The sequence below is a fragment of the Oncorhynchus clarkii genome, chromosome 2 (assembly GCF_045791955.1).
Source record: "Oncorhynchus clarkii lewisi isolate Uvic-CL-2024 chromosome 2, UVic_Ocla_1.0, whole genome shotgun sequence".
NCBI classification, from domain to species: domain Eukaryota; kingdom Metazoa; phylum Chordata; class Actinopteri; order Salmoniformes; family Salmonidae; genus Oncorhynchus; species Oncorhynchus clarkii.
This window is the reverse complement of record NC_092148.1, coordinates 14,225,959-14,240,373: the sequence shown is the minus strand read 5'-3', so window position 1 is coordinate 14,240,373 and position 14,415 is coordinate 14,225,959. Positions and strand designations below refer to the sequence as shown.

The following is a 14,415-nucleotide window of genomic DNA, read 5'->3' as shown; positions in this document are numbered from 1 at the left end:
AACAAGAAATTTGTGGAGTGGTTGAAAAGCGAGTTTTAATGACTACAACCTAAGTGTATGTAAACTAGTTTTGATGACTACAACCTAAGTGCATGTAAACTTCCGACTTCAACTGTATTTAGCAGTCTTATGGCTCGGAGATGGAAGCTGTTTAGGAGCCTGTTGGGGTCAGACATGATGCACTGGTACCACTTACCGGGCGGAAGCAGAGAGAAAGGTCTATAGCTTAGGTGGCTCAAGTCTAACAATTTCATGGCCCTTCCTTTCACACTGGCTGTTATAGAGGTCCTGTATAGCAAGGAGCTCGGCCCCAGTGATGTACTGAACCGCCATGTGATTGAGGGTGGTGGTGTTGCCATACCAAGCAGTGATGCAGCCAGTCGAGATGCTCTCAATGGTGCAGCTGTAGTACTTTTTTTGAGGATTTTAGATGGTGTGCATTTCCACGGTACTGCTATCCTCGTGGGGTTCAGTTTTCACTCCAGTCCATTCCACCCATTGGATTAAGTCACATTTATGAAGTTGATTTATTTGTTGTTGATATTTTGTTTACAAGTCACTGTCATACATACTACTGGCTAGATGCCAGCTACCGCCCGGTCACTCAATCCTGCACCTTAGAGACATGGAATCCCTGGTCACTGTAATAATGGAACACATTACACTTTATTCATATTTAGAATATTGTTCTACTCATTTCATATGTATATATTGTACTGTACTGTATTCTAGTCAATGTCACTCTGACATTGCTCGTCCTAATATTTATATAATTGCATTATTTTACTTTTAGATTGTGTGTATTGTTGAGAATTGCTGGATACTACTGCACTGTTGGAGCTAGGAACACAAGCATTTCTCTACACCCGCAATAACATCTACTAAATATGTGTATGCGACCATACAATTTGATTTCATTGTATTTATTGTCGGTAGGTGGCAGTACTGTCACAAGGAGGGGGGGAAAAAACGAAGAAAAAAATCCTCACTCGCAGCTGCGCAGAAGGGGTCTAGTCAAACCCGGATGTAACCAACGCCTAATTGCCGGAGAAAACGGTGAGTACTTTTCTGAAAACGGGCATAATGAATTTGTTTTAGTTGAATAAATGTGAAGACAGTTGTAGTATAGATTAAGCCATCGTTATATATAGGTGCCTACTCACGTAAGAAACGTTGAATTGTTAACGACCATAAGCGACTTTTTAGGAAATTAGTAATCACAGGCTAACCGAGGGGCAATGCCTGCCAGCCAATCCACATTGTCATAACTTTGAAAACTTTCATGATATGCGGACTGTACAAAATAACAAACTGTCGGAAATGTTTTATGACAATCTAACTTTACCCCAAATTATCTGGCTAGTTATATGCGTTAATGTCTCCCGAGTAGCCGGTAGCTAACGTTTGGTATGAAAGTATTGTTCAATTTTGCCTGACACTTCATACAGTGTAGAACAAATTGTAAGGTTTAACTTTCATTTTTAGACTGACTGAGGCTTTAAAGGCTAGCTACAGATTGTTACACCAGATAATGCGTGAAACAAAATATTGTTGGTATCCATTACTGGGAGTTACAGGTTACTTTATGGTGTAGCGTTAGCACAGAGAATTTGACCAACCTTAGTGATATAATCTTTACAAACTTGGTTGTCAATTCGGTCAAACATGTATATTCTAAAATGTCTGTGTCCAGTTGCAGGTAGTGCGTTTGAATTGAGAAAATGCTCAGTTATGAATGTGTACGGCGCCATCTTAGTGTTGCCAAATTAAGGTTGGTCGAAAATTCTCTGTGCTACGCCAAACAGTACCTAACCTGTAACTAACTCCCAGTAATGGATCCCCAACGTCTATGGTTAAATCACATTATTTGGTGTAACAATCTGTAGCTATGCAATGGCATGCTTGCGGTCCTTGCATTTTCTTTTCTGGGAATTATGGGTGCATTTAGACAAGCAGGTCCACTTTTTCCTCCACTAATTGGTCATTTGACCGATCACATCAGATTGAATTTTTTTCATTGCTGATCTGATTGGTCTAAAGATCAGAATTAGTAATCCAGTCTATGTCCGGTGCCCTGCAGTCCAGTTCACCTGCTGTCTGCCGAAGTTAGTTAAGCCATAACGGTAGAGTCGATTGTTTATTCATAAGAGATGCCATTTCCTTTTCACATGTTTAGGTATAGACTAGCTGCTTTTAGCAACGCTAGCATTTACACACTAGCGTTGCTGGGAATTAGCTTGTAAAAAAAACCGCCTAGTTCGCCAGAAGTTATACAGTTAATTACAATTTACTCTATCGATTGTCTGTAGGCATGGTCCTTATGCAGGGTTGAATTAAGAGAAGAAGAAAAAACATATTGTAACGTATAATTAACCAGCATTTCCAAACGTGGGTCTGTTGTAGACCCATGTAGTTCTTCAGCGAGGTCAGTTCCTCTCTGCTTACATGTCAAAATAAAAATCCCCAACAAGATCTTGCTTTTTTTGTGCATGTATGGCACACGTGCATGACTCTTATTTTGACATGAAGTAAGCGGAGAGAAAGTGGGCCTACAATTGACCCACGTTTGGAAAGTATGTTTTAATTTATGTTCTAGTGGATGTTTTTTCTCAATTTCCCCCTGCATAAGGACTAACCCTAAGGACAATCGGCAGAGTAAATTTAAATATAACGTTATTTAACCTCTGGCTTCCGGTGGAATATCGCTTTTTTTTTGCAAGATAATTCCTAGCGTCACAAGTGTGGAATACTAGCGTTGCTAAAAGCAGATAAGTATAGAGTTGCTTTTACTAATGTGTTAATCTAGTTATTAAGCAGAAGTAACGATTTGAAATTAGAATCTTAAATCAGGCAAAACGCAACAAGTAGTCATGACAGTACATCATGTCGCTTCCCATTCCCTGTCATGTCGTTGCAATGCAAGTATGCGGAACTTAACGTTGTCTAGCTGTAACTGGAAATAACTTTTTTATTACATAACACCAAGTGTGTCACAGAGACACGTTTTTTGGGGTAGTCCAGGCATATTTTGATTTGTCTGTTTACCTGTCTGTCTCTACCTCCCTCTGTTGACTAGTAGAAGTTCTTCCCCCTCATAAAGGATCCATTTGTAACAATCAACATGTTTCCAATGCGGTCAAGCGTCGTTTGTGGTTTGATGATCAATAGATGCCCTTGTTTTGAGCATTAGCCTAACACACCATGAACATCACCTGTCTGTACATCAATAGGCTGCAGGCCAGGCAGACAGTGTTATTGCTAATCGGGGTGCTGTTGTTATGTTGTTTTTAGTTTGTGGAGTCACAAGCAAGGTCTCAAATATGTCCTTCATGAGATAGAAACTCTACTTTATGTCTTTCTTTCTCTCTCTATGAGTAGATGCAGACAATAAAGTGTGTAGTGGTGGGGGACGGAGCTGTAGGAAAGACCTGTCTACTTATCTCCTACACAACCAACAAGTTCCCCTCAGAATACGTGCCTACGGTAAGAGGTGGGTAGGGGAGGGTGTAAGTAGGGGCAGACAAGTCACACCCTAAACACTGTGGAGGTCAGTGGGGTGATGTCCAGAGAGCTGAGTGGGAGGGTAGAATGGGCTTTAACACCATAACCAGCCTGCCAGTTGGGGTCATTTGAACCTTTTTATGAACTTTTTTTTTAAAATATATATTTTTTTACATTTCGCTTATTGATTTACATTTGCTTCATCAAATAATTTTAGATGGGTAACATCCCTTGAACTTTTACTCATTCTTTTGTGTGTCTCGTGTGCAGGTGTTTGATAATTATGCAGTGACGGTGATGATCGGAGGGGAACCCTACACACTTGGGCTTTTCGACACCGCGGGTAATCTGTCTCTGTCAATTTATTATTTTGTCTGTATATCCTTTTAAGCAGTCTGTGTGCTACAACTAAATCCTAGTCTGACTTTGTTCATTCTTGAAAACATATGATGTCTTGTAAATGCAACTCAACCAGTTGAATCGTTCAATATCACATTAGTTTCATTGTCACCGCGTTCTCTCCCTCTGGTTGGTCGTCTCAGGTCAGGAGGATTACGATAGGCTGCGACCTCTCAGCTACCCGCAGACGGACGTCTTCCTCGTCTGTTTCTCCTGCGTCTCACCCTCATCCTTTGAGAATGTCCGAGAGAAGGTCGGTGTTGGTCTCTGAGTCGCCACACCTCAACTTTTTACCTTGTATTATTACCCATAGAGAAACTTCTAGATGATGGATCTGAGCCCTTTCCTTAGCCACTTCACCTTCTGTTATGGGAGAAGATCTCCCAAAGCCCATTGGAAGGCTATGTGAAGTCATCCTCATATTGCTTACATCAGGAATGGGCAACTTTGATGGGGCCGCAGTGGCGACTGCAAAACATTGAAGTTTTAGTTAAGTTCCTGCCATTCTACTGCCATAGGGTGTAGAGAAATGTGTAGTTTTACAGCAAAGGTTCTTAAATTCTACACACTGCCGTAGTGTAGAGGGAAATGTTTGCAAAATGAATGGGGGCCTCCTGGTCGACCATGATTACTACAAGTTTAGATGGCTAGACTAACTTACCAATCTAAAAAATCTTAGCTGACATGGCTAATTAAGTGACTGTCAGTGACTAACATAACACAAGAAACTCCTGATTCACAACCACATTTAAAAATGGCAAATTGTATTATACTATTGTAACTCTCAACAGTAAGTTGAGACCCCGAATGAGTTCCAAATTGTTTTGTTTTTTTAAACACATTTTGAGAAATTGATCTCAAAGCCCTCCAGTTGCCCATTCCTGGCTTACATCGATCTCTGTTGATATCTGCAAACAGATTGGCTAGGGGCTAGCTCAGGGGGAAAAAAAGACCATGCACTACTAGCACTCACTTTGCTGAAAAATGTACTTCCTACAACTGGGGTATGTAGTTGTCTCACCTTGCTATCTTAAGATGAATGCACTAACTGTAAGTCTCTCTGGATAAGAGCGTCTGCTGAATGACTAACATGTAAAAATTATTTTGAATTGAGCATATGAACTGATTCTGTACACACTCTGACCTCTGTGTATCCTTTGACCCCTGTAGTGGGTTCCAGAGATCTCCCATCACTGTCCTCGTACACCCTTCCTGTTGGTGGGCACCCAGGTGGATCTGAGGGACGACAGCAACACTGTGGAGAAGCTGGCCAAGAACAAACAGCGGCCCCTGTCCCCTGAGAGCGGAGACAAGCTGGCCCGGGACCTCCGGGCCGTCAAATATGTGGAATGCTCTGCCCTCACGCAGGTAAGGGGCCAAGGATTATGTTACATGGTTAGAGGGGAAAAGGGCTGATAAGGACCCATGATGGCTGAAACATTGCTGTACTTCACAAAATAGGTTAGAATACATTTATAAACCATGAAAAGTCAATGCAATCTCTCCCTCTCTCCTCTCTCTCTCAGAGGGGGCTGAAGAACGTGTTTGACGAGGCTATCCTGGCAGCTTTGGAACCTCCTGAGACTAAATCCAAGAAACGCTGTGTCCTGTTATAAAGGGAGTTTGAGAGAAGGAGCGGTAGAGGGAGGGTTAAGAATGGGCGAGTTGGTTACAAATAAGAGAAGCAGATCAACAGCTTGAAAAAGGACAGAAAGAGTGAAAAGGAAGGAGATGAAATGGCATCGAGACTCCAATACATTCATGCACTGTGCCTTCTTAATATGTATTGAAAAATGGAGAGGAGAGCGATTTGGTCTTTCAAGTAAAGAATACAAGAGGGGAAGGAATCAACAGAGCTTTCATCTAGTCTCCTTCTCCAGATACACTTTAGAAATCTGCAGTGTTTACCCTAACATTACTTCGGTGGGGCGGGCTCTCCTACCTGCCTGTCATGTTGCCTTTGTGCCTAGCTTAAATGAAATAAATACCTTGGGGAAACACTTAATTGACATTGTTTTCTTTTGTTGCTACTTTGAGGAGGGAGGGAGAGAACACAAGATTTATTTCCACTTCCGACCAGGCTAGCATGCTAGAATGGTCACTTTTCCTTTTGGGACACACCAAGTGCATTTTCGCCTCAGATTTGACTGTACTCTGCAGGCGACACAGAAAACTGAATTGATATTATTTTTTATCTCTTTGTGTCATGTATGATGTATTCATTTTATGATTTTCTTTGGGGAAATTCTTAGCATATATTATATTTTTTTGTTGCGTAATAAAAAACGTTTTTTGCTTGACTACCAACTTGATTGTGATTGGTTGATAGTATAACAAATTCAACTGTAATATTTTGAATAGCTGAACTTAATCTTGATAAAAACAATGATGGTGAGATTATAACCTTTTCCTAGTCAACTTCTGGATGTTTGTAATTGCAGAATGTTTGTAATAAAATAGTTGAACTGACACAGTTGGTCATTGAGTTAGTGTGTAATTCTTATTTTTCTATATATGTTTCACGTGACCTATACAGCACACATCATAGAAGAAACTGTAGTCACAACAAGTTTATTTGATCAAGTCGACTGCAGAACACTAGCAACATGCATCACAATTGTTTCACAGCAGCGTTGGACTAAAGCAACATGGATGTAGATGGACTGGGTGGAAGGGACAGGTATCCTTACTGGTGGAATCTGAGGGGTAGGAGGAGGGGCCACAGGATGATTGATGCACAAATAAATAAAAGAATAGTGTCAAAAGACTCATAAATACAGTAAATATATAAAGACTGCAGCTACCTACTACACTGAAATCAAAAGACTCATAAATACAGTAAATGTATAAAGACTGCAACTACCTACTACACTGAAATCAAACTGATTTAAGAAAAGGGCTGTAATAATTTCCCTGTTAGTGGTTAATTTCGGCTTTAAATGCTTTGTCAGTTTAAGTTAATTGTGTGTGCTCGCTGTAGGCTGTGTGCCATTATGATCTAGACAATCACCTACACAGTGTAGGACACTGACTTGCAATGCTGCATCATCCTTTTAGGTTGAAAGAGAACATCATGAGTGTAATATGTTCAGTGGTAGTGTTAATATTGCTCTATGCAGGGAGTTTCCTTTCTCCATGCTTGTTAGTATCTCTCGACTTTCTGGCATTAGAGGTAATGGGAGAGGTCATTCCACCCTTCCCTTGCAGAGGTTTCTGTCATGCGTAGGTCCTCACTCTCATAATGCACTGGCTTATACTATCCACACGGCCAGTCAGGTCAACTTTGTAGAACATGTCATCAGTGTTATATAATTTTTAGAAATTGAACTAGGAAAGTCAGTTAAGAACAAATAATTTTTTTCAATGACAGCCTAGGAACAAAGTTCTGCCTTGTTCAGGGGCAGAACGACAGATTTGTACCTTGTCAGCTCGGGGGTTTGAACTTGGAACCTTTCGGTTACTAGTCCAATGCTCTAACTAGGCTACGCTGCCACCCCGTAATAATAATGGATAAGGAAAATAAAGTCTTGACCCGATTTCCCAAAATGTTATTCCGCTACCAAATATGTTTTTTTTTAAATGTATATGAACCTCAATTTAATTATAGCTATTCTCATTTACAGAAAGTGAATAGATCAATTGATCCTTGACTTTAGGTCATAACTCAGATTCTGAATGTCATAGAGACAAACCAAAGATATTCCCAGAGTCGCATCTTCCTTGGGAATTTTACCCCTTGTTTCTAGCCTAAAGCATCACATATTTATGTGTTGTTTTAGGTGTAAACAATAAAATAAAAAAATACCCCTTATGTCAAGGGAGGTCCTGTCCCCCCCAAAGAAACATTGGCGCCTCCTAGGTTGGGAACCCTGATTCTAGAGTGTCTGGTCCACAGGAGGTTGGTGGCACCTGAATTGGGGAGGGCAGGCTCGTGGTAATGGCTGGAGCGGAATTAGTGGACTAGTATCAAATACATCAAACACATGCCATTCCATTTACTTTGGTCCAGCCATTATTATGAACCGTCCTCCCCTCAGCAGCCTCCACTGGTCTGGTCATTGCAGTGTTCCAGAATGTCTGGGTAGTGTTGTGTTCTAGAGTGTCTGGTTACTGTTGTGTTCTAGAGTGTCTGGACAGTGTTGTGTCTGGGTAGTGTTCTAGAGTGTCTGGACAGGTGTAAGGTTCTTGCGTGTCTTCTCAGTGCACTGGGTTCTGCATAGACTGGGTTCACTCTCGGCAGGTGTGGATCATCACTGTGTTCTTGCACTGCTGGCAGCGGACCGAGCAGCACCAGGAGAACTTACAGGAGCAGCGCTGCACCATCTCAGCCCGGCCCGCCCGGTACCCTGGCCCACAACATACCAGCTCACAGCCATCTGGGGCCAGCCGGGAGGTGCCTGGGAGGGGAGGATGTAGACAAGGTAGAGAAAAGGAAATAAGGGTGTGAACATACAAAACAGCTTTATCCCAGTGCTGCTGATGTGACTGAATCTCACCGTTACAGCGTCGGCCGGCTGTCCCGGGGATCCCATTGTCGGGGTCGAGACGGCAGAAGTCTGGAGAGACAGCGAGGTACACCAGGTCCCTGGCGGCAGGAGGTTTGACCTGGGGGTCCCGGGGCAGCAGGGCTGTCCTGGAGCCGATACGGGACAGACGCACCTGGGTGAGTGGGGATATTTGTTGAATGTTAGAGATTTTGAAAAGACTGGAAGCAGTAAAAAACACTAATTTCCAATGGTTTGTCACATATTAAATGAATAATGAAGATGATATCCCAAATATATGGTTGTACCTCTGTGGCTCCATCAAAGCGTTCCTTCAGCACGGCGCCGACGCGCCGAAATGGGGGCATGACTTTCCAGCAGGTCCTCAGCTCACAGGATCCCGAGACACCATGACACTTACACTCCACCTGCATGTTATGGAGGATAGCCTGGGGATGGAGGAATGTAAAAGAACAATCAGGAAGTCAAAGGAAACAAGGAAAAAAAGATAATAGAAGTGAAGATTGATGATGTCATCAGAGTGCCCCACCGCCACCAACCTTCCGTCCAGCCTCGTTGTTATGGACATTCATGAGGGGTCGCCCTGCCGACATCCCCTTGGCACGCTCCGTCTCATCCACGAAGGTCTGGGAGAAGGCCACACCATATGACAGGTTATCACTGCACCCAGACCACTGGAAACCTGCAGGACAGACAGAAAGATGTTGATAACATCTGCACATTTTCCAGCTATGTATTTCAAGACAATAGAGACAAAGTTTAACTGACAGACAGCAAGAGAGACAGACCTATAGACCGATGTCTAGACACAAGCGTAGACAGAGGATCAGAGGTCCACACCGCAGACTCACCCTCGGGACTGACCCCTCTGACCTTCCTGTCGCAGCCACACCGCTCTAGCTCCCCCCGGCTGCAGCCTCGCGTCACTGCAACTGCCACCGCCGCCGAGGACAGGGCGTGCACAAAGGCTGCCTCACGGGTGCCTGGTTTATAGAAGAGTTCAAGACAGCAATGGACTAATTTACCATGTCAACACCTGTCCTTAGTCCTTCTGATTTCAGCCATGTGGAATGAACGGCTTCTCTGTTACCAGCATGTTAATGACTGTGGTACAACCACAGATTTCCAGTGGTAACTAGAGAGGCCCTGCTGTCCTCACCTTGGCTCATGACTCTACCGAACACGTTGACTCCACGTGGGGTGGTGGAGCAGTTCCAACGGCGATTACGAAACTGGTGCTGGCACTGACCCGACCAACAGCCAAGCCAATGGGACCAAGGGTTCAGGGTTCAAATAGACAGGCAGATAGACATTTTACATAGGTGCTGAGGAGAGTGAACTTTGCTCAAACTGGTGCAACTGTTTAATACTTTACTGAGTACAGATGAGGGAGATGTTAATGATGCTGGATAAAGTGGAAGAAGATGATCCATAATTATAATAATAAATACAAATGGCTGATCTTAAAAAACTCTTCCCCATGGACTTTACTACTTTTGTAACACAACCGATGACAGTTCTGCCCCAGGCTCATACCTCCTCTATGACCATCTCGGCTGCCTTGCGCACAGACTCCATGACCTCTCCCCGCGCCCTGCACACCCCCACCTGCCCCACGGACAGTCCCCTCAGCCGCCCACAGGGGGCAGCACCCGACACGGGCCGCGAGCGCGGCATCCTCGCCAGGGAGCTGAGAGAGATAATGAGAGGGAGAGGGGAAGATGCAGGAGAGAGAGGACAAGAGAAAGACAAGTAGACCAAAGGGACAGAGAAGACACAGTGAAGGGAGGGAGAGAGAGGACAAGAGAGAGACCAGTAGACCAAAGGGACAGAGAAGACACAGTGAAGGGAGGGAGAAAGAGAGAGACCAGTAGACCAAAGGGACAGAGAAGACACAGTGAAGGGAGAGAGGACAAGAGAGAGACCAGTAGACCAAAGGGACAGAGAAGAAACAGTGAAGGGAGGGAGAAAGAGAACAAGAGAAAGACCAGTAGACCAAAGGGACAGAGAAGACACAGTGAAGGGAGAGAGAAAGAGAACAAGAGAAAGACCAGTAGACCAAAGGGACAGAGAAGACACAGTGAAGGGAGGGAGAAAGAGAGAGACCAGTAGACCAAAGGGACAGAGAAGACACAGTGAAGGGAGGGAGAAAGAGAGAGACCAGTAGACAAAAGGGACAGAGAAGACACAGTGATGGGAGAGAGGACAAGAGAAAGACCAGTAGACCAAAGGGACAGAGAAGACACAGTGAAGGGAGGGAGAAAGAGAGAGACCAGCAGACCAAAGGGACAGAGAAGACACAGTGAAGGGAGAGAGAAAGAGAACAAGAGAAAGACCAGTAGACCAAAGGGACAGAGAAGACACAGTGAAGGGAGAGAGGACAAGAGAAAGACCAGTAGACCAAAGGGACAGAGAAGACACAGTGAAGGGAGGGAGAGAGAGGACAAGAGAAAGACCAGTAGACCAAAGGGACAGAGAAAACACAGTGATGGGAGGGAGAAAGAGAGAGACCAGTAGACCAAAGGGACAGAGAAGACACAGTGAAGGGAGGGAGAAAGAGAGAGACCAGTAGACAAAAGGGACAGAGAAGACACAGTGATGGGAGAGAGGACAAGAGAAAGACCAGTAGACCAAAGGGACAGAGAAGACACAGTGAAGGGAGGGATAAAGAGAGAGACCAGTAGACCAAAGGGACAGAGAAGACACAGTGAAGGGAGGGAGAAAGAGAGAGACCAGTAGACCAAAGGGACAGAGAAGACACAGTGAAGGGAGGGAGAAAGAGAGAGACCAGTAGACCAAAGGGACAGAGAAGACACAGTGAAGGGAGGGAGAAAGAGAGAGACCAGTAGACCAAAGGGACAGAGAAGACACAGTGAAGGGAGGGAGAAAGAGAGAGAGGACAAGAGAGAAAAGGTCAGCAAGGGAGAGACAAAGAGAGAAAGGGGAGCGACAGAAAGAGATTTAGAGGCACGTCACCATCTTTTAAAAGTTATAGCATGACAAACAAACTCTCTCTTTCTCTCCCTCCCAGAACGCCAGACTTACAGCCAGTTGGTTGCCATGGTCGGGTGGGTTGCCCATAGCAACAGCAGGAGGAGTTGTGCCGTGAGATTGACAGCGGAGACAGTTGGCATCAGACTGTCTGTCTGTCCGTCTCCGCGGGTCAGTGAGTGTCCTTGGGCAGCAGTCTGCCCGTTTCCACAGTTATGCCTTGTTGTCCGTCAGTGTGTCAGTTAGTTCTATCTTTCTGGTCCGAGCTTGGGGATGATCCCCTCATATCTGCAGATAGGAGAAGGTCGACCTGGTTAGTTAAGTAATGTGTTCTGTCGGAGAAGCTCATCTCTCCCTCTTACAACTTATTCACAACCATCAGGTCTGTGATCAAGACTGTAGATGAGGGTGCTATTTCATTTTCTTTGAAAAATGCTATGTATAATACATAACAAGTTCTCTCGATGAGTACAGCTTAGTAATAAACGTGGGTTCTTACCAGTTCATGTCCAGCACTGTCCAGTAGTTTTTCTCTTTGGAAATGTGTCTGACCAGATTGAAAATCAAATCCAATTTCTCAGTGAACAGTATCAATGTTATAGATGAACAATTTCCACCTCTGTGATAGCAGAAACATGCCTATAGGAAGGTATTGTCATGTAAAGTTACCCAGGTACACGTCTAAAAACAACTAAATTAGAAAATAAAAAAGGTCATATCCAAATAGTATGGTGCTTGACCAAATAAAATAACTTTTTAGAATGATTTGGCAGACAGTGATCAAAATGATGACACTTTTTGTTTGTCTGATTCCCCTCTATCTCTCTCTCTCTCTCTAGAAAATGTTTGAGAGAGAGAGACTAATATTATAACACAAAGAACAAAAGTGAGGGAAACTCAACATCCAAAAGAGCCCCTAAGATTTCGATAGGTAAATATGTAAAAAAGCATTTTTCCTCTCTGCTGTTTGTCCCTTGGTTGCTTCCCCTCTTAAGAAAACGAATGTGTGTCCAGTCCCGTAAAAGACCGAAAGAAAGAGTGAGAATGGTGAGATGGCAGTGATGGGTTATAAAGGAGGGAGAGAGTGAGGGAGGCAGGGAGGGAGAGAGTGAGGGAGGCAGGGAGGGAGAGAGAGAAGAGATGTAGGGAGGGGACACTGTGTAATGGTTACACTACAGTATATTAACATTGACACAGATGAATGGCATGGGCTCCACTGTGCATGTTAAGCACAAGACATAATATGTGACCCGGACCGTGTGTGTGCGCGTGCACGTACGTTCGTGCACGTGTTCGTCCGTGTGTACCCACCAGTTTCCCAGAACTTTAAAAGCACCTGTCAGGATATGTCTCTGTTCATTCAGTGGCCCTAGCTACAGGTTCTCAGTGATGCCACATTGTGTGTTTGACTGAAGCGTGCAGTGGTTACAGTGGCCTGTATGAAATACCCAGCAGAAGATGAAGGACCCTGGGACTAAACACCTCCCTCAGCGACTGGACTTCCTGACGGGCCGCCCCCCAGGTGGTAATCGTAGGAATGAACACACCCGCCACGATGATCCTCAACACTGGGGCTCCTCAGGGGTGCGTGTTCAGTCCCCTCCTGAACTCCCTGTTCACTCATGAATGCACGGCCATGCACGACTCCAACATCATCATTAAGTTTGCTGATGACACAACAATGGTAGGCCTGATCACCGACAACGATGAGACAGCCTATATGGAGGAGGTCAGAGACCTGATCGTGTGGTGCCAGGATAACAACCTCTCCCTCAACGTGATCAAGACAAAAGAGATGATTGTGGACTACAGGAAAGGGAGGACCGAGCACACACCCATTCTCATCAACGGGGCTGTAGTGGAGCAGGTTGAGAGCTTCAAGTTCCTTGGCGTCCACATCACCAACAAACTAGCATTGTCCAAGCAAACAAAGACAGTCGTGAAGAGGGCACGACAAAACTTATTCCCCCTCAGGAGACTAAAAAGATTTTACAGCTGCACCATTGAGCGCATCCTGATCCGGGTTGCGTCACTGCCTGGTATGGCAACTGCTCAGCCACCGACCCGCAAGGCACTACAGAGGGTAGTGCGTATGGTCAAGTACATCACCGTGGCCAAGATTCCTGCCATCCAGGACACCTATACCAGGCGGTGTCAAAGGAAGGCCCTAAAAATTGTCAAAGACTCCAGCCACTGTAGTCATAGACTGTTCTCTCGGTACCGGAGCGCCGTGTCTAGGTCCAAGAGGCTTCTAAACAGCTTCTACCCCCAAGCCATAAGACTCCTGAACAGCTAATCAAATGGCTACCCAGACTATTTGCATTGCTCCCCCCCCCCCCCCCTTACTTTGCTGCTACTCTCTGTTATTATCTATGCATAGCCATTTTAATAACTCTACCTACATGTACATAATTACCTAAGTTACCTCGACACCGGTGCCCCCGCACATTGACACATTGACTCTGTACCCCCTGTATATAGCCCCACTATTGTTATTAACTGCTGCTCTTTAATTATTTGTTATTCTTATCTCTTACTTTTCGGGGGGTATTTTCTTAAAACTGCATTGGTTAAGGGCTTGTAAGTAAGCATTTCACTGTAATACACCTGTTGTATTCGGCGCATGTGACAAATAACATTTGGTTTGATATAGAGACGACTACACCCACCCCTCGTCCAGGAATTGTGACACTGGTTTTTTGTGTATATATGTATGTGAGAAAGTGTCTTACCTAATGTTTAATCTTCCCAAACTTTGTTGCTCTTTTTACGAGTTCCCCACACCCCTCCTCTATCTCCCCCGTACTTGCCCTCTCCTTCGGTCTTTCTCTGCCTCTCTATATTGTCTTAGAAGAAGGGGTGACATTTAGACAAGGGGAAGAAAGCACACTGGCGACAAATATTGGAACTGAGGCAAATAAATCACGAAAGTGGAGGGGAGGGAGGGATGGAGTGAGGGATGAAGAGAAACTACTGGGGAGTTAAACTGAGGTTAAGGGTAAATGGAAAGGGGGCAGAA

At 44.5% G+C, this 14,415-nt stretch overlaps 2 protein-coding genes across 2 annotated transcripts; one reads left to right on the top strand and one right to left on the bottom strand.

Moving 5' to 3' along the window:
* The first annotated feature begins 997 nt into the window (after nt 1–997).
* LOC139422259 (cell division control protein 42 homolog) lies at nt 998–6,369 on the top strand. The gene is made up of 6 exons (XM_071173441.1): nt 998–1,056; nt 3,379–3,483; nt 3,772–3,844; nt 4,044–4,153; nt 5,071–5,268; nt 5,427–6,369. The coding sequence occupies exons 2-6, from the start codon at nt 3,379–3,381 to the stop codon at nt 5,514–5,516; spliced, it is 576 nt and encodes a 191-aa protein (XP_071029542.1). The 5' UTR covers nt 998–1,056; the 3' UTR covers nt 5,517–6,369.
* Nucleotides 6,370–6,977: 608 nt separating this feature from the next.
* On the bottom strand, nt 6,978–12,250 carry LOC139379684 (protein Wnt-4-like). Its single transcript, XM_071122489.1, has 9 exons — nt 11,896–12,250; nt 11,451–11,684; nt 9,942–10,095; nt 9,565–9,649; nt 9,257–9,388; nt 8,945–9,087; nt 8,693–8,833; nt 8,397–8,559; nt 6,978–8,297 (listed from the first exon to the last, which is right to left on the bottom strand). Exons 2-9 carry the CDS (start codon nt 11,537–11,539, stop codon nt 8,128–8,130), a joined length of 1,077 nt encoding a protein of 358 aa, XP_070978590.1. The 5' UTR covers nt 11,540–11,684; nt 11,896–12,250; the 3' UTR covers nt 6,978–8,127.
* Nucleotides 12,251–14,415: the final 2,165 nt, after the last annotated feature.